The sequence below is a fragment of the Neofelis nebulosa genome, chromosome 13 (genome assembly GCF_028018385.1).
Source record: "Neofelis nebulosa isolate mNeoNeb1 chromosome 13, mNeoNeb1.pri, whole genome shotgun sequence".
NCBI classification, from domain to species: Eukaryota; Metazoa; Chordata; class Mammalia; order Carnivora; family Felidae; genus Neofelis; species Neofelis nebulosa.
Window position 1 is genome coordinate 7375722 of NC_080794.1, and position 20921 is coordinate 7396642.

General features: G+C 39.7%; 1 protein-coding gene across 1 annotated transcript in view; it reads right to left on the reverse strand.

The window, feature by feature from the left end:
- Positions 1-20921, reverse strand: part of HEATR1 (HEAT repeat containing 1) — a 51205-nt gene that overhangs the window by 12027 nt on the left and 18257 nt on the right. The window contains exons 18-32 of the mRNA XM_058696244.1: positions 19736-19919; positions 19474-19610; positions 18544-18736; positions 13563-13732; positions 12759-12917; positions 10559-10801; positions 10151-10282; positions 9063-9166; positions 8750-8893; positions 8000-8118; positions 7781-7902; positions 5937-6065; positions 4276-4506; positions 3394-3520; positions 481-641 (exon numbers count right to left, since the gene is read on the reverse strand). Coding sequence (XP_058552227.1) covers positions 481-641; positions 3394-3520; positions 4276-4506; positions 5937-6065; positions 7781-7902; positions 8000-8118; positions 8750-8893; positions 9063-9166; positions 10151-10282; positions 10559-10801; positions 12759-12917; positions 13563-13732; positions 18544-18736; positions 19474-19610; positions 19736-19919 — 2355 coding nt within the window. The remainder of the gene's footprint in view (positions 1-480; positions 642-3393; positions 3521-4275; positions 4507-5936; positions 6066-7780; positions 7903-7999; positions 8119-8749; positions 8894-9062; positions 9167-10150; positions 10283-10558; positions 10802-12758; positions 12918-13562; positions 13733-18543; positions 18737-19473; positions 19611-19735; positions 19920-20921) is intronic.

Consider the following 20921-nt stretch of genomic DNA (forward strand, 5'->3'; position numbering starts at 1 on the left):
TATCTGCGAAGCCCAGTAAAACGTGCAATATGCCTGTGTACCACTTGAGATGGAATTATTGAGTCGCAGGGTTGATACATGTACAGCCTCACCAGATCATGCCAAATGGTTCAGGTACGCTCTGTTTTTTTCCTATTATCTTTTTTTTTTTTAATGTTCTATTTCTTTTTGAGGCAGAGAGAGAGCATGAGCAGGGGAGGGGCAGAGAGAGAGACACACACAGAATCCGAAGCAGGCTCCAGGCTCTAAGCTGCCAGCACAGAGCCCGATGTGGGGCTAGAACCGTGAGATCACAACCTGAGCCGAAGTTGGACGCTTAACCAACTGAATCACCCAGGCACCCCTGATTTTTTTCTATTATCTTTAAAGGCATGCCTCATGTTTTCATATTTGCCAATCTATTTTTACTAGTTTAAAAGATAGTTCCTTTAGAAAAAGCAAAATCATCTTGTCATAAACACATTTAAAAGAACACATCACCTTTCTGATAAAATTATTAGAAGCCAGGAGCTGAGACATGAAGGACACGGACAAAAATTTAAAATGCCGCAGCTGCTTGCTCGTGTGAGTGTCTATATTAAAAATCTGTAGCACCTCTTCTTGTGATTCACTTTTAGTTGATGCTGCTTTGGAAACAGCTTCTGAAAAAGAGCAACAAGGACAAGTGACGTCACTCATCTTCAAGCAGAATCTTTACAGACACAGACATAATGAGCGTAGTAAAAGGGATACGATTTTGCGAGGAATTTGTGAATCTGTCACAGCCCGCTTTTCCTCTCCTGAATTAATGAAAGATGCGTATTTACCAACAAAGTATCCAAGAGCCCAGAGAAAAGAGTAAGACAAAAACAAACAAAAAACAGGACAACCGAGACAAGCAAATGAAAGACAAAGACATTTAAAAAGGAACCTTTATTTATTTTAAAAAAAAAAAAAATTTTTTTTTAAACATTTATTCATTTTTGAGACAGAGAGAGACAGAGCATGAACGGGGGAGGGTCAGAGAGAGGGAGACACAGAATCTGAAACAGGCTCCAGGCTCTGAGCAGTCAGCACAGAGCCCGACGCGGGGCTCGAACTCACATACCGCGAGATCGTGACCTGAGCCAAAGTCGGACGCTTAACCGACTGAGCCACCCAGGCGCCCCAAAAAGGAACCTTTAAATGTTGCCTCCAGGGGCGCCTGGGTGGCGCAGTCGGTTAAGCGTCCGACTTCGGCCAGGTCACGATCTCGCGGTCCGTGAGTTCGAGCCCCACGTCAGGCTCTGGGCTGATGGCTCGGAGCCTGGAGCCTGTTTCCGATTCTGTGTCTCCCTCTCTCTCTGCCCCTCCCCCGTTCATGCTCTGTCTCTCTCTGTCCAAAAATAAAAAAAATTAAAAAAAATTTTAAAAAGTTGAAAAAAAAAAAAAAAAAATAAATGTTGCCTCCACTCCCAATTCTGAAGCCTCAGAAGTATTTACATGTTGGCTCACAACAGTCTGAAGGAGGGTCATCTCTAGCCTTCAACATTTAATTCTCAAAGTTTAAAGATGTATGTTCTAAAACTCTGTAGAATCCTATATCCAAATTTATCTAATATAAAAGGGTTTGAGGGTGCAGTGATTGGGGAGTCCACAGTGGGCCACTTAAAAACCACTCACTGGGGGCGCCTGGGTGGCGCAGTCGGTTAAGCGTCCGACTTCAGCCAGGTCACGATCTCGCGGTCTGTGAGTTCGAGCCCCGCGTCAGGCTCTGGGCTGATGGCTCGGAGCTTGGAGCCTGTTTCCAATTATGTGTGTCTCCCTCTCTCTCTGCCCCTTCCCCGTTCATGCTCTGTCTCTCTCTGTCCCAAAAATAAATAAAAACCGTTGAAAAAAAAAAATTAAAAAAAAAAAAAAACCACTCACTGTCCTAGAGAGTGACTCAAACTGAAGGTTTCTGCTTACGGGAGAAACCTCTCCTGGAGAAAGCTCTCCAGGCTCCTGGTCTGTCCCTGCCAAACCTAAGCAGACTGTGGGACCATAAGCCCGGCCAAACAGCTGGCCACACAGAAAACAGTCTCCATGGGGTCCTTAGTATCTTCTTTCCAATGCTCCTTGCTGCTCTGTTTCAAAGGGCAGAGAACTAAGAACACATCAAACCCTTTCTTAAACCAGTCTAATTGGTGCTGCAATTAGTGGAATTTTTTTCAAGACTCACATATATGGTAAAAATTTAATATTTAGTTACCAAAGTTGTGGCACCTGTTTTTTTTTTTTTTCTTGTCAACATCTTCACAAATATTCTAATGAGAAGTTAAGACACAGCTAATACGTTGCTGCTAACCTGCTGTCATTTTACTACAATTCATCCTGGATATACCTGTAATACTCCACAGCCAAAACATCCACACAAAAGGACAGAGGTATAAAAGCCAATGTGCTGATTCGAAGGGGCACATGTACCCCAATGTTCATAGCAGCACTATCAACAGTAGCCAAAGTATGGAAAGAGCCCAAATGTCCAACTGACAAACAGATAAGGAAGATGTATATATACACATAATGGAATGCTACTGGGTGATCAAAAAGAATGAAATCTTGCCATTTATAACAACATGGATGGAACTAGAGTGTATCAGGCTAAGAGAAGGAAGTCAAGCAGAGAAAAGACAGATGTCATATGATTTCACTCACATGTGGAATTTAAGAAACAAAACAGGTGAACAAAAGGGATGAGAAGGGAAAATAAGATAAAAAGAGAGAGGGAGACCAACCATGAGAGACTCTTAAAGAGAGAACAAACTGAGGGTTGCTGGAGGGGAGGTGGGTAGGGGGCACGTGTTAAATCGCTGATGGGCACTAAGGAGGGCACTTGTTGGGATAAGCACTGGGTGTTATATATGCGATGAATCACTGGGTTCTACTCCTGAACCAATACTACACTGTATGTTAACTAACTTGAATTTAAATTTTTTTTTTTTTCAACGTTTTTTATTTATTTTTGAGACAGAGAGAGACAGAGCATGAACAGGGGAGGACAGAGAGAGAGGGAGACACAGAATCGGAAACAGGCTCCAGGCTCCGAGCCATCAGCCCAGAGCCCGACGCGGGGCTCGAACTCACGGACCGCGAGATCGTGACCTGGCTGAAGTCGGACGCTTAACCGACTGCGCCACCCAGGCGCCCCCTAACTTGAATTTAAATAAATAAATTTAAACAAAAAAGTCAATGCCAATGTGTGAGGAGAGGCAAGGAGAAATCCTACTTACCATTTTCTGTAAGGATTTGAGAAAGCACACCATCACATAAAAATTATTAAGTTACTCATAAAATCCCTTCTAAGATGTACCATGTGCTCTGAGGATGACCGGTCTGGTCTTCTGCACCTCTGGAGCTTTCAGATTCAACAACGAACACCTGATTATGACTGACCTTCTTTTTCCTCTGGCAGCTTCATTAAGTACTGAAGAATATTCATCAAGCTTTGTATCTGATGTTGAACACTAAATTCACAACAGACTGAAATCCAAAATTCAGTGTCTGCCTCCAAAATAGCATCCTGTATAGAGAAAAGAAATTATTGAATTTATCCCTGTTCGATATCGAATTTATGTAATTATCCCTATCAAATTTATGTAACTAAGTACAAATGATGGAAGTAGTTGAAAAATATTTCTTGGCATGCAAAGGCATTACATACTGTTCCTTATAGTCACATGTATCACGAGATGAATGAATTACTGAGCTTCTTACCTAAAAATGCCAATTTATGAGAAGAATGTTGGCATTATTCCAGGATAATCTGCATTATGATTTTTAGCAGAACTGAACATATCCTTTTACTCAGAATGTGTCTACCTCTATTCCCAGATCCTGTGTCTAGAAAGTCATTTAAAAGCAGTCCTCGGCCTGTAAGTTCTGCCCTCATCCATCCAAACAGGGCTCTTCAAAACCACCACCATGTTGTAACCATTTTGATGACGTAGACATTCCTCCCTTTCCCCCAAGAAACGCCTTAAAAACCACTTTCAAGAGACACAGTTTAATCACTTTTCAGCTGTGCTGTTAGGCTGAAAACAGAACCACCCAGCATCATACTAGACCAGTTCTTAGGTCGAATCACCTACAGCAGATATCAGTTGCTATGGAGGATATTCCGAGTGCCAAAGGCTCGGAAAGCAGCTGTAAAGAACGTCAAAAACCTCTCTACAAACAGTTGCGAGCAAGGACTGTTAAATCGACATGAGCACCAGCAGCCCCATGCTTCATAAACACGAACATTTTCCTTCTAATCACCCCACTCTATACTCTGACCTTTTCTCCACAGGCAGCCAGCAGCACTGTTTTCGTGACATACTGTTCAAAAAGCAGGACGAGGAGGACCCAGAGGAATCTTTCTGCACCCAGCGTGTCGACAAGCTGAACGAGGATGGGCAGGCGCCTGTGCTCTGGGACGTGGGGCAGCGCATCCACAAATACGTTCACGATTTTCACCACGACCTCTTCCACGTTTCTTGTGACTTCCACCGAGTCTCCACCATCAGACTGCAGAACAGCAAGCAGGGACAGTGAGTAGGAGCAAACAACCCTCCACAAAAGAAGCTTTTAAGTGGACACGGAATGTCCACGGCCTTCAGATGCGCCAAAAAAAGTTATCAAAAGAATCTGAATAATCAAAGACCTATCAATAAATATTCAAAGAGTACAGACGGTGTCCCAGGCACTGTTGGCTCCCAGGAGAATACAAGGTGTAGGATGTGAGCCCAGCCCCGAAGATTCATCATCTGTATGAAACAAGACTCACACGTGGAAAGAGAACACTAGCAGGCAATGAATGGTAGATGCCAAGTATGGGGCACTTACAACAGGTCTGCTCTCAGGCCAACCGGGAGGCTGCACAAATCAAGCAGGACTTGTGCTCTGCCCCAAGAAGAACGGGTACAGTCTACATAAGCAGAGTACAGAAAGGCCAACAACTCCCTGCTGCTTTCAGAATAAAGTTCAAACCATTTAACTCTGGTACTGATCCTTCAAACGCGGCTGTTGAATTAAAGAGTGAATAACAACCTCTTGCACGAATGAACGAATGAACCAATGCCCTCCACTTCTCCCTGTCTCAACGCTGCACTCCACGAACTGAGTGATGTCACTTTCTTCACACACACGGTGCATGCTCCCAGACCTCGCCTTTTTACCGAGCAAATCCTGCCTTTCATTTATGCCAGTTCAAATTCTATTTCTTCTGAAACTGTGGTCTTCGGGGCCGACATGTGCCATCCTCTATTCTGAACCCTTCACCACTCATCTATTCTACCGGCATACATGCTACTGTGCATACAGCTATTTTTTTTTTTTAGATCTGTGTCCCCTACTTGTTGGGACCTGTTGGACAGACAATATCAACCAAATACCAAGATTAAAAGGAGACGGTGCTGTCATCCCTGGAACGGTCAACAATGTGAGAAAGGCATTAACAACAAGTAGGGGTAAACAGAAAACTCAAGCAGATGACCAAGCTCTTTCACCTTCAAGGCTGCTTTTCAAATTGGCAGAGAGACCCAATCATCTCTTTGAGTACCTGGCTCTTAGAGAACATTTGGAAAATGTTTGTTGAAATTGCGTATTCACAAATTTGCCACTGGAGCTCTAAAATGTCCTATCTTCACTGACATGAGTAATGGTATTATCCAACTGCAATGTCCTGAAATATACAGCAAATGTAAATTCACTCTGTCAGATTAATGCTAAGACATGTGTACAGTTATGCCCTCCCAGCAAAGCAGAACCAGCGATGCATGTTCATGCTTTTGGAAAGGACATTGTTACTAAGACTCATTCTTAGCTCCATCATTCTAAAATTTCAGAAGCACAAACACTTAAGCATTTCAGAAAGGCTTGTAATGTCACTTAAGTTTCATACTATACACAATTATAAAATTAAAAGAAATACAAACAATGGTATTAAAACAGCTCACCTGAATAAGTGCTGGGATAACCATTTTCACTGTCTTGTTAATAACTTGGAAACTGTAAGTATCATCTAGACGCATGACACTGGCTCCCATAAATGTGAAAATAGACATGATATTGTGTAGAACTTTATCCTGAAAGGAAACACACCTTTCAGCATTTTCCGTTTTAAGCATATCAAATATCAATGATTCATTATAACTCAGTAATAAAAGAAGAAATACCCCACTGAAAAACAGGCAAAGGATTTCCAAAGACATTTCTCCAAAGATTAAACAAATGGTCACTGAGCACATGAAAAGATGCTCAACATAATCAGTTGTTCAGGGAAATGCAAACTCCAAATCATAAGATACTTCACACAGACTAGGATGACAAAAAAAAAAAAAAAAAGTAAGGGATGCTTGGGTGGCTCAGTCAGCTAAGCATCTGACTTCAGCTCAGGTCATGATCTCAGTTTGTGGGTTTGAGCCCCCTGTCGGGCTCTGTACTGACAGCTCAGAGCCTGCAGACTGCTTCGGAATCTGTGTCTCACTCCCTCTCTACCCCTCCCCTGCTCACACACACTCTTTCTCTCTCAAAAATAAACTTAAAAAAAAAAAAAAAAAAGACAGTACCAACTAGCAGTGAAGACATGGAGAAATTAGGATTCTCATATTCTGCTGGTGGTTACAAAATGATATTATAGATGCTATGGAAACAGTCTGGCAGTTTCTTAGAATATTAAAGTTAACTTATGACCCAGCAATTCCACTACTAGGTATACACCAGAAAGTAGAAACAACTTAAATATCCATCAACTGATAAACAAATAAGCAAAACATGGTATCTGCATACAGTGGAGTATTACTCAGCCATAAAAAGGAATACTGATTCAAGCTTCAACATGGGTGAACCTTGAAAGTATGATGCTTAAGTGTTTTCACTTTAATGTTTCAGACATTAAAAAGGGCACATATTACAGGATTCTTTTTATAGGTAATGTCCAGAAGAGGCAAACCTATAGAGAGAAAGTAGATTAATGGTTGCCAGGGCAGAAACTGTACTGACAGATGGAATGAGAAGTGACAGTTAATGAGCATGGCGTTTCTTTTGGCATGATGAAAATGTTCTGGAAGGAGATAATAGTGGTGGGTATACAACTTTGTGAACATAGTGAAACCAGTGAACAGTACAACCATTTAAATGGTTGAATTTAATGGTGTATGAACTATATTTCAATAAAAACAAAGAAAAAATATCAATGATTTTTAATTGTTGCTGGATTATCAACTCCTCTGAGGGCTACTGACTCTCTTCAAAGAAAAAAAAATCCTAGACTCATAAAATTTAGCACATGATGTTAGTATAGAAAGACCGCTAAAGCTCATGGAGAACCCCAGTTAAGAACCCGTGACCTAAATCCCCGATAGGAAAAAACTTCAATCTCTTCAAAAGATGTATTTCTATAACGGACATGATTTCTCTAACTGAGGCAGTTTATAATCCAATTACTTTTCTCAAGTCACTGGTTGAAAGCCGTCTGAGGAGAACAGGACAGTTAACTTTTTTCAAATAACACTAACACAGTTACACTGTGCTGGGCTCTGTGCGAACCATAAACTACCTAGTCACATCCTCACGATAATCCTACGAGAAGGTTACTATTACTGCCACTTTACAAAAAGAGGACCCGAAGCTTAGCAAGATCAAACAGCTCACACTGTCTCAGCTATTAAGAGACAGGGCTGAGAGTCCCGCCAATGAGACCCAAAGTCCACTGATTTCAAACCAGTGAGCACTTAGGTTATTTCCACTGAAGAAAGAAAATACCTAAAATATCTGCTGAAGTCTCAAACTTAATACTTACAGGAAATATTCCAGCCACAGTACCCAAAAGTAAAAGGGCATGGTGATGGGTCTGAGGCATCTCTGAAACACGGATGCACTGGACAATCAATTCCACATTGAACTTCTCCTCATCTAGAACATCTACAGTGATGAAAAAGAAAAAACTCTCTAAGTGGTAGGTACGTTCACACACAGAGCAGTGAGTTCTTCCACCCTTTCCTTCCAACAAAGTACATACCCTTTGGTATTTTGCCACCTTCTGGAGAGAGCTTCTGGCAGATGTTAAGCAAACAACTAAGTATTAATTGTTTGGTGTATTCCATATTTCCCTGCTCTGGTGGCAAAGGGTCTAAACTCCTTCAGGACCCCCCAGAAAAAAAAAATAATGGGAAATCAAAGAGTTACACAATTTCAGTGATACATTAAAGACCATTGTCCACAACACATACTTCATTAGGAATAACTAAAATATTAACATCAAACATAGACTGTAAACAAGATGTAAGATTCTAATGCTAATTTTTTTCTCATGCAGGTAGGTGCTTAATGTCAAACCCTCTCTGTTGTACTTTCCACGAACTTACTTGAAACCTTAGAGGACAACCTTGCAAATTACTCTGCTTTTCAGACAGTAAAAGAGAATATCCACACTACAGTGGCATATACCAGAGCTATCAATCTAGTAATTTACACCTAAAAACATAGCAAGTTTCACACTGTGTCTTTCAATACAAGTAAAGATGCCCAAGAGATGTGGTGTTGAAAGTTAAAAAGTAGGCTATACGAGGAGTGGTCACTTACTACACAATTTGGGGAACTGGCAAAGGGTACCTAAAACCTTTCTTTTCATCTTTCAACTACAGTACTTGCTTTATTTTACAGACTAGTTAAACAAGAAAAGACTGTTGAAAACAAACTGTTAGAGAAGACATGCAGGAATTAGAATCCTATTCTCTCACAGATCAAAGGCAAAGGCAAGTGTCATTACCTTGCTAGCAGGTTAAAAAGAGTCGGTATCAGTATCTGAGGACTTTTGAGTTTCTTTTTGTGCTGCAGTAATTCTAGGATGAGGGTTACTCTTTGCCAGTAAGAACCTCCAACTTCCTGAACGGATTCTAGATCTTGTGATTTTCTGTGAAACAGGTAAGAAAATATTAGAAAAGCAAACATTATGAATGCTAAGTAAAAATTATCATACCCACATACGCCAAACTGACAGGTATCAAAAAAATCGTAATGGTTTCGTAACATTAAGGCCTGGGGAACAAAGGGCACTTTCTCACTGAACACATAGCTCTTACTTCTGCTGCATTTTTTGCCTTCTTGTTTGCTGAATTGTGCCCAAGGACTTCGTTTTATCTGGTGGCTCCAGTTCTATTCTGACTTGTTCAGCATTAACAGAAATCTGAAATATGAAGGAAGAATGGTCGATGATACACTTGCACGGGATAACATCAGAGAAATAAACGCTGACTTACTCTGGATTTCAGCTCAGGTCATGATCTTACAGTTCATGAGAATGCACCCTGCATTAGGCTTTGAGCTGACAGTATGGAGCCTGCTTGGGATTCTCTCCCCTCCTCTCGCTGCCCTTCCCCACTCACACTCTTTCTCTCAAAATAAACATAAAAAAAAAAAAAAGATACAGTGAAAACATCCATGTCACTTTTACATTTTCCTATGACTCTAGAGCTCAAATCAATCCCCAAAGGCAAACACCTTATGTACTTCCCACATACCAACACCTGCATAAATATTAAAACACACACACACACACACACACACACACACACATACACACAGGACTGTATTATACACACTACTCTGTATCTTAATTTGTTTCATTTAATGCATCTTAGAAATCTAAGAAAATATGTCAAAATTCTGAGAACTGCTAAAACTGGATAGAACTTGCCCATATTATTACCTATTTTTGTGAACTTGTTTTCTACGTTATTTTTTTAACAGCAAAACAAACACAGAATAACCAGGTGGTTATTCTGATGTACAGCTGTTTTAATATACACATAAATCAACAAGCAGATTCTCAGTCTCATTATATGTATGTCATTACACACCTATTTAAATTAAGTATAGCCTATACCCAGTTGAACATCCCTGCATAAACCAGGTAGATCCCATTTAATATGAGTAAGATCCAACCTAACATACATACACTACCTGCTTAACACTATAAGTATTTCACACAATAAAAATCATGATGAAAACTTATATTTTGATTTTGCACTTTTCTATGAGCTTCTTGTCCAGGATTCTTGTTGACACTAACATCTGACTTCCTAAATGCACTGGAAATCAGGGACAGTTAACATGGTGTCCCTGAGAGAACAAACGTTAATAAACAAGTTACAGAAAGTTTGCAACTTACCCCTTTAAAAACACTGTTAACGGTCTGAGCACAATGTGAATTTTTACAGTTCACCAATAAATCAAACAACATGTGCAAAAGCTTCTGCTGAACTTTTTCATCTGCTATAGCTGCAAAAAATGGCTTTGTAATCTAGAGGGTATAGAAAAAAGGCAAGTGAGCTCAACGAAGAAACTTGAATTCCAAAAATGACCTTAAAGCCACTCTCTCTTACAACGTAAAATCATTACTCATTTTATCAGTTAAAATGCAGTTCTTTTCGACACACATGTACATCACTCAATTTTGCAAAAACAGATCAAATATATTATATTCCTTTTAAAACATTTCCACTTAAGCCTCTCCAAGTAAAACAGTACAAAATTTAAAAGCTTGAACATATTTTAGTTTCTGAAAAAAATCACTGACCTTTTCAAGGGCTGTAATCTGAATGGTTGGCATTCCTGCGCCAAGTTCCCTTGTTGTATGCACGGCTTTTATAAATATATCTAGGCTCTTTGGGTCCTTATGTAAAAGGGATGCTGAATATTCATTATATTTTCCCAGAGTGAGTTGCAAAATAATGGCCTCATCTTTCAGGACAGCTGTCCGGTCCTTTTGGATCTTTTCTAACAGTTGTTCAGCCATAGGCAACAGCTGAGAAAGCACCATCTAAAGTTTGGGCAATTCAATAGTAAACAGTTACTGATATATAATTTTGCTTGGTTTACAAAGACATCCAAAGAGATGATGTTCCAAGACTGGGAGCACAGCCTGGAGAAAAAAGCCCCAATAAAGATGATCTCTTAGACATGAGAAATGGCATTTAATCCAATTAAGCACTGAAGTCTCCCCTGAAGTTCATTCTGTAATGGCCAAAAGCTCTAGGGGCGCCTGGGTGGCTCACTTGGTTAAGCAATCCAGCTCCTCAAGCCATGATCACAGTTCAGAAGTTTGAGCCCTGCCTCTCTGCCCCTCCCCCACTCATGCTCTGTCTGTCTGTCTGTCTCTCTCTTTCAAAACTAAACATTACAGGGGCAGGCACCTGGGTGGCTCAGTTGGTTAAGCGTCTGACTTCTGGTCATGATCTCAGAGGTTTGTGGGTTCGAGTCCCATATTGGGCTCTCTGCTGTCAGTAAGGAGCCTGCTTTGGATCCCTTCTCTCTCTGCCCTTCCCCCGCTTGTGCGGTCTCTCTCAAAATAAGTAAATTTAAATAAATAAATAAATAAATAAATAAAAAATAAATAAATAAATAAAACATTACAAAAACAGGCTCTAAACCCTTCAGAGATGAATCATTTGTGAGTGTCCCAAGACTTTCTGAAAACAGGAAATACAAACTAAAGTCTCAGGCCACAAAAAGAAGTTTTAGCTTTCTCTAAAACATTGCATATTTCCCCCAGAGCTTCCAAATTGATATAATATTAATTCATGTTATATATGTGAAGCCTTTAAAAACTAAACCAAAATGCTAGCAAATTATGGCTTGTGGGCCAAATCCAGAGGACCATGTATTTTTGTAAATTTTATTTACTGAAACATAGCTATGCTCATTTGTTTACGTAAGTGACCATGGCTTTCGCAATACAATGGCAGAGCTAATAAGTACCTACAAGAAAGACTGTGTAGCCTTACAGTGCCCAAAATATTTCTATTTGGTTCTTTACAGAACAAAATTGTCAATTCCTAGTTTATTTATTTTAATATTTTTAAAATATTTGTTTTGAGAGAGAGACAGAGATAGAGAGCAAGCAGGGGAAGGGCAGGGACACAGGGAGACAGAGAATCACAAGCAGGCAATTGATGCGGGGCTCGAACTCACGAACCGGTGAGATCATGACCTGAGCTGAAACCAGCAGCCAGGCACTTAACCGACTGAGCTACCCAGGTGCCCCATCAATTCCTAGTTTAAACTACACCAGGGATGACAAAGAGCTGATAAATGCCTTCTGTTTGCTCCCACCAGGAAAATCTGATCATGTGGTTTCCACACCACTTTATCCCATTTCAGTTCTCCAAGTTGTCGTCAGTCCCAGACTGGCGAAGCATCTAGGCATTTTTGGAACCCTAGGATGAAGAGGTGCTCCTGTGCTGACCAGCATGCTCCTTCACAGAAGCAGGTGCTTCACAACCTCTTTCACTGGGATCACAGGCTTCCTTAACAACATCATGAAAGCTATGGACCTTCCCCCCAGAAAAATGGTCAACCACATACATTTAAAAAATGAACAAACGATTCTGGAACGTTCACAGGCTTATGTCCAAAACTATTACCTTGTGGAAGATTTTCACCTGAAGAAAAGACACAAACCAACAATTTTTTAGCAGTGCCTCTTCAGTGTTTCCCCCCATGTTTTTTTAAATTCACTTAAAATCAAGTAACTGATTAGGTAGGGATAACACACAATTTTAAAAAGGAAAAAACCCCCACAATATTTGCTTTTTTATCCTGTGTCTTTTTCTACACTATAATGCTTCCCCCTCCCAAACGAGTAAGAGAATTTTCACTTCTGAGTGTGCTGCACGCATCTGTTTAATTCTTGGACACATCTTCCTAGATACGATGAGCAGCTCCAACAGTGCTTAGTAAGAACACACGAAACTACAAGCCGCCTGAACTGCACATACCTCACCGCTGACTTCCTGAAGTACTTTCATCAAATCCTTTGCAATATAAGATGGGGAACTATATACACAATTAAGTAGGTTTTTCAAAGTTTCTGATAATTTCTGATGAGATTTTAGTTTCTTTTCTCTCCGCAGTTCTTCAAATAAAGCAGCCAAATCCTAGGGCACCAAAAAGAAAATTGGATGAAAAAGAGCTAAGGAACTACAAAGGCTAAAGGTGTTAATTATGGAAGATTCTTTCAAATGATGTGATGCTACTTATCATTTTTCATTTCCCCTGGAAAGGGTACCAATACCTCTCAGTTAGCTTATGATTAAAAGCCAAATACTGGCCTTTTAGCCAAAGAAAGCAGAGCAGAAATGAATGAAACATTGTACTCCTATCTTTTTTTTTTTTTTTTTTTTTTTTTTTTTTTTTTTTTAACATTTATTTATTTTTGAGACAGAGAGAGACAGAGCATGAACGGGGAAGGGTCAGAGAGAGAGGGAGACACAGAATCTGAAACGGGCTCCAGGCTCCGAGCCATCAGCCCAGAGCCTGACGCGGGGCTCGAACTCACGGACCGCGAGATCGTGACCTGGCTGAAGTCGGACGCTTAACCGACTGCGCCACCCAGGCGCCCCATGTACTCCTATCTTTTAAAAATGGGAGGAGAAAGATGTATGGATATCGCCATCAGTTTCTAAATTCAGTGACTTAAGTCGATCAAAATCCCTATAAAGCAAAATGTCAAAGGAGGAGGAAACTGTTCGTGTGTCCATAGAGGAGTGCACACATTCAACCTTCTCTGCGGAGGAATTTACCTGAGTAACATAGGTGGCATCTGAGGTGATCTCCTCTGTTTTAGGAACCAAATGATCTATTACCAGATGGAAATGAGACACCACTCCACTGAGGGCTTGGAGACAAAGAATGGAGGCCCTTCGTACTTCTTTTATGGGGCTTCCCAGATTAATGAGTAGAGATGTCACCACTAAAACCAAAGGGAAAACAATTTTAGTAGCAATTTAAAAAACTGAAACAGTACAAAACTGAAATAGCACCTAAGGGATATGTTGAAGTTTTCTTCCCCACTGAAATTCTCTCTCAAGACCATTCACTGTTTAATTATGTTTACCGTTCTAGAAAAATGTTAGATATATGCGAGCTCACCCTTTTGAAAACACACAAATGAGAGCAGAGCACAGGGGTGTACATATGCACACACCCTGCTTCAAGAACTATCACATTTCAAATTTATTTGGAACTGTTTGCCACCCAAGGGTGTGTGTGGGTGTTTATGTATGTATATCATTCTTCTAAATCATTCTTTTAAAACTGTACTGTTCTCCATTGCATTTTCTATATTATTTAAACCATTATCTTACTGGTAAGTTCAGCTGCTTCCAGTCTTTCAGCATTAAAACTGCTACAACAAGCATCTCCATACATACATACGTCTTGGTAAGTGTGCAGAGGAAACTTCTCATTGTGCACCATACTTTGCAAATACTTTGTCCTTAATCGTATTTTAGAATTTTTTTTTAACTTGATTTCTTTTGAGAGAACGCGCACACAAACAGGAGGGGCAGAGAGACAGGGAGACAGAATCCCAAGCACCACAGAGCCTGATGTGGGGCCTGATCCCACAAACCATGAGATCATGACCTGAGCCAAAATCGAGAATCAGATACCTGACTGCCTGAGCCACCCACGCACCCCTGTAATTTTTTATAACGTAGAAGTTTCAGTCCCACTTTTCTTCTAATTTTGTATGATGCTTAGAGAGGCCGTCCCTGCTCTGAACTGTTCAAGTGTGTGAATCTATATTAAATATTTAGAGAGGCCACACGTACTCCATGTTTTCTTCTAACACTAGAGCTATGTTGTTCTTTTTTAATGTGAAATCTTTAATTCATGTGAAATTTTGTCTAAGGAAATAAGGATGGAGTCAAACTTTTATTTACATGTTTTCAAACAGCTAGCCTCAGATGTCCTATTTAATAACGCACCTAAGAATCCCACAGCCTCATCACTCATCCATTCCATCAGTGTCTCAAACAGCTATTTCTGCCAACTACTACTTCTAACGCCGTGTCCAGTATAGTGATGGATTCAACAGGAATGCTTTTGTTTTCCCAACTCTGCTATGAAGATGCTAGCTTTTGATTTGAGTATTTTTCTCATTACTCCTATTTTGCTGCCACAAAATTAGAATTACTGATTTTTATCGAATGCCTTTCAAATTCTTGGAAAATGATAATCCTTTAACACTGATATAGCCAATTAAGAGTTCTTTATTTTGAACCAATTTTATATTGTTGGAATGAACTTTATTTGGGCAGATACTTGCTTTTTAAGAATATGCTGGACTCAATTTACAAATATTTTATTTAGAAATTTTGCATTATTATTCAAAGCAACTTGGCCTGTTGTCTTGTTTCTGTCTCTTAAGTGTTGTCAATTTTCAATGTTATACTCATTTTAGACAAAGAATCTGGAACCTCTCCTTTGTTTTATGCCCTGCTCAGTCCAACAGCACTGAAAAACCTGCTTTCAAGATCTGGCAGAATGCATCTGTAAGATCAACTGGATTGAAGTCTTTTGAAACTACGTCTCCGGGATAAAAAGACTCCTAAATTCCTCTCACGGTAAGTGTTATTTAAGCTTTATTCCATGCTATCTACTGGGGCAAACTGTGGTGACTTTCATTTTGCTACTAATGATCCATTCCATATATTCCATTTCTGGAATGCTAAGAAAGAGCTCAACAAACTGTCAAACTTTTCTGAGAAGGTCATGTAAAGGCTGGCAATCTTTCCCAGTCTCTGTAAGGTTAATTTATAAAATAAAGTCAGCAACAGCTGGAAATTTCAATTCACACAAAGGGCAGCTTCAGGCCAAGTCACTATTTGCTAAAATTCCCTGTATAGTGGTACAGAGCTTCCAGAAAAATCCAAATGCAAAAACAAATCAAAGTACTAAGTACTACAGTTACCACCTTCAAGTTAAATACTAGAACTCACGGTAAACAAAAGCTACCTTATTAAAACTATCAGCTTTTAGGAATTTTCTTCCGTTTAAAAGTCTATGTGACTCTGTTTTCCCAAGTCATTTTATTTAGATTTAAAATAGGATATTTTACATAAAGATTGAAAAAAATACTGAGCTTTGGTTTTAAACTTATGAATACATTTACTATATTGGTCAAGTATTAAAAAACCAAAGGCAGTCTACATCTTACAAATGATGTTAAATGTTCATTCATTTAACAAAACTCGCTATATGCAAGACTGACCTGGAACGCATATCTCCACAGAAAGTAATAAATGTTGGTTAGATTCCTAAGCCACTGACAAAAATTCATAAATGCTGTACCGTAATATTTTAATATTGCAGTATCTTTTTCTTTTGAACAGTGTCACATTTTTAATAAACAGATTAAAACAAATACCAGCACCTCCCAGAGTCCTTACAGAGCAGGTGCAGACAGAAGCTCCCTGTGCACTGGAGTGGGTGCCCGGAGGCTGGGGGCACTGAGTGACCTTCCACACTGGCCCTCCAGGACTCCAGTGCATAGGCCTTGAGCTTCTAAGGGGAATTAGGTGCACCTGTCCTGGTTTCAGTGGACTACTGGGACATTTCTTTTTTTTTTTTTTTTTCCAACGTTTTTTATTTATTTTTGGGACAGAGAGAGACAGAGCATGAACAGGGGAGGGGCAGAGAGAGAGGGAGACACAGAATCGGAAACAGCCTCCAGGCTCCGAGCCATCAGCCCAGAGCCTGACGCGGGGCTCGAACTCACGGACCGCGAGATCGTGACCTGGCTGAAGTCGGACGCTTAACCGACTGCGCCACCCAGGCGCCCCGGGACATTTCTAAGCAGCATAAATGCAAAAGTTCTTTAGGAAGAATGGAGGTAACAGATGACAAGGCAGAGGGGCAGACAGGGAGTCGATCTTGCAGCAATTCTGGGGAAAAGTGAAGTCTTTTGGTCCTGCTATTTATAGACAAAGAGACATCTATCCCTCAGGAACCTCTGCCTTTGATATCAAAAGATAATAGACATTTTATACTTAATTAGAAAATCAAAGTAGCTATGACCTCTAAATAAAATATACATACCTTTAACAGAAAATAACCATTTAAATAAATCAGGCTATTTCCATGCAATGGAATAATCTGCAGACATTTGCATGTAAATAAATTTCTGTGTTTACTAAGTAATAATATAGAACAATACCTATAACATATTAATTAAAGGATTAAAGTTTTTAAAAATGTGCAGTAAATCTTTCTCATCCAAAGGAAAAAAAACAAAACAAAACAAAACCTGAAAAAGCCTTCTTAAATTAAGTCCACCTAAAATCAGGGACTGCAATTTTATAAGTAGTAATGAAATAATTCATGGGATTTTATTCTACAAGTAAAAACTTAAATTTAAATACATACTTTACCTTGTATTTAATGAAACCTTGATGATAATGATTAATTATGTGCTCTTTCACAAAGCTAATGAAAGAGAAACACTGAGAAACTGTTCTGGGAAAAGCATATATCGTTCATTTTGCTTTCACAGAACATTTATAAAGAGTGATTTTAGAATAAAAAAAAAAAAGAAAAAATCAAGAACATAATCAAATTTCCCAAGAGCCACTCTTGTTCCTTTGACATTAAAATCCTTCTGGTTTGAAGAATCAATCATATCCATCATCCTCATCAATTTCCTCATCTTTAATCACTACAGGGTCTAATTCTGTCAGATTCTCTCATTTGTCAATAGCTTGTAAATAACTATTTTTCAGTATCATGTTCATCAACTTCAGGAAATTCTGCATCTTTTGCAAAATTTGCAAATTTCACTTTATCAAAAAATATAAATTTAATATAAGTGTTTTATTAGTGAGTGTCCAACCTGAAAATGACTTATACCTGATAGAAGAGACAAATCCAAGAAGGCTGTCAGAGTGGAGACCTTTTTATAAGTAGCTGAATATTGGAACTATACTAAATGATCTGGCTTCCCCAGATAACCCTGTGACTGCTGAAACTCAGAAAATGAGCAGGATATTAACAACCTATGACTAATCATCTGCCATTTTTATTATGCTTTGGTGATTAGAAGTAGTTTATACATACACACATATAGTTTACATATATGTATATAAATTATACACGTGTAGGGGCGCCTGGGTGGCTCAGTCGGTTAAGCGACCGATTCGGCTCAGGTCATGATCTCGCGGTGCGTGAGTTCGAGCCCCGCATCGGGCTCTGTGCTGACAGCTCAGAGCCTGGAGCCTGTTTTGGATTCTGTGTCTCCCTGTCTCTCTGACCCTCCCCCGCTCATGCTGTGTCTCTCTCGGTCTCAAAAATAAATAAATGTTAAAAAAAAATTTTAAATAAAAAAATTATACACATGTAGCAGTTCACACACATCTACATAAATTACATGTATACATAGCACGTGAGTGAGAGTGTGTGCACATGTGAGTGAGCACTCTTTTTTTTTTTTTTTAATTTTTGAGAGACTGAGCGGGAGAGGAGCAGAGAAAGATGGAGACAGAGAATCTGAAGCAGGCTCCAGGCTCTGAGGTGTCAGCACAGAGCACAACCTGGGGCTCGAATTCATGGACTACAAGATCATGACCTGAGCTGAAGTCGGTTGCTCAACCAACAGAGCCACCCAGGCGCCCCTATGAGCATTCTACTTAAAAAGAAATTCTCCAAAGTACAATCCACACAAACTACATATAGAGAAAGCATTAAAATTGGTCATGACGGAACGTAAGAGGCTACTCACAATACCTGGAGAAGAGACAGATGCCAGCTGATGTTTATTCTGTGCTTTCTGAGAAGAGAGCATCGCACACCCTATATAAAGAGCTTGGGTCTGCAGCACTGTTTTCACGCTGCAGTTAAGTGGATTTGAAAGGCTAGACCCATATGTCCATAAAACAGAAAAGAACTTGAAGAACTGAAAAACATCTTGTAGATGCACCTAAATTGAACAAATCAACAACAGGGAAGTTTAATTTTTACTCACATTCGGTTGGTTCCAAATCCTCTTTTCACTAGTGTGTAATTACAGAAAACAAATATTTCATTGCAATGTTCTGCTGCTCTGTCTCATGACTTAAAATTTTCTACACTTAACCAATGAGAAGGATGCAAATGAATTCAAAGGACTTGCTACAACTCTACATTTGAACACACCGAACAACAACAAAATGAGAACACTAAGCAGAAAACCAAGACGAGTGATGCTGGAGAAGCCTCATTAAGAAAGTACTTCAAAGATGGAGTCAGCATCACCAACTGTGTCAAATGCTGTGGAGGGGCAAGAAGCCAAGAACAAAGGCCTCGACCACTGGAGGTCACTGAAATTTCTTAGCTGAGTAGCATAATATGCTAAATCAGCCCTGTGGACGGCACTTTCTCACTGGTAATGGCACTCATCAACCAAACAGCCTGGGCTGTTGTGATTATGAAACACATTAACGGGCCTAGCACACTAGCAGGCACGCAACAAAGTGCACCTGCGTCAAAGTGCACCTGCGTCCTACCTACCGACTGGTGTCACGACAGCGCTACTTCACAGGGCCATGTTTATCAGCGCACAGTCTTCACCATAATCAGCACACATTATTTTCACTTTCATTAAAACTGTCATAACTAAAATACCCTGCGATATCTTCTTAGAGGGAAGAGTATGCCTGAAAAAGAGGAGCTTCGTACCTTTATGAACAGTTTCATCAGGACCCTGAAATGAACGGCATCAGCACCGGTGAGTATCGTCTCAAAGAGCCCAATGAGCAAGCGCACATAGGCCCTGCTGTCTTCTTGCAGCTGTTCGGGGTCCCACCACACGTCCTCTACACGGACATGGAGACAAAGAGACGGTAAAGAAACTTACGTGGACACACTGGTGCGAACTTTTCACTCAAGACACTAGTTCCATTTCTAGAGTATCGCATTCGAAAGTCACACTCTGTCCTACCTCTAGGAAAGGATTTAGGGGCCTTTAGTGCATGAATAAAATTTTTCAGTGAAAATATGAGTAAAACTGAATCCTCCACAGCAATATTCTGGGCGGTGTTGAGCTGTTCTATGTAATGTGTCCACAGTTCCACTGGTATCTCTCTGTCCATCATCAGCTCAAAATGCCATTCTGAGGGGATTTCCTGAAATGGTAAAAGAGACAAAGACAACACAAACAAGGGGTTCTGAACATGGGTTATACACAGGAGAACTGCAATGGATGTGTATGTCTGGGTAATATGCAAAATTGTGTCTCTATGTGCATATTTATGTGAGAGAATTAAAAGCTTCAATCACGTTTGTAAAGAGATTCAACCATCAATCACTATTTACAAAAAAAAAAAAAAAAAAGATCCAAGTTATCCAGTTTCACGTTACCTATATTTTCTCAACACACACATCTAAAAACAAACGTTAGTCACATATATTGTGTTTATCAAGTGACACACTTCTACACAGAAAGGAGCTGGATTTCTAAGAGACCCTTAATGGGACCTTTCTCATGTCCCAGTTACAGGTAATCTGAAGAGGGTACACAGTAAAATCTCCAAACTTGCAGGTAATTCTGCAAATAAGCAGCAAAATGTGAGGTGTTTAGAAATTATACTGCAGATACTAAAAAGGAGGAGAAAATATGAAGGAAAATTATGAGACTCTGTACAGGAGCGCACACAGCAGTAACCTGGAAGGAAAGAGCCAGACTTCTAAGAGAACGTCTCTCTGGAGGGATTTCACTGACTCAATATGCTGCTACAGCCAGAAAGAGGCCCATGATTCCCAGAAAGGGTACTAAATATAAAGCATTTTATCTGCATATGTGTATGTGTATGTGTGTGTGTGTATATATACATATGTATATATATATATATCCAAATTGTTCACACTTTTAACACCAAGGGCAAACACCCTACAGGTTACCACAATCCGCAAAAGATAAGAAAGAATTCAAGAAGGGCTTATCTGGGCTACTTTTTTAAAATACAAAAATTTATTACTCTTTTTAAATTTATATGATTTTAGGTAACAATGACCATGACCAGAACTTGTAAAATCCTGAGGGCATATGGAAATGTGAAAAAGATGCTGACTCATTCTGCAAATCCTAAAATGAAGAGCCCTCTGAATGATGGAGGACAAATAAAAAC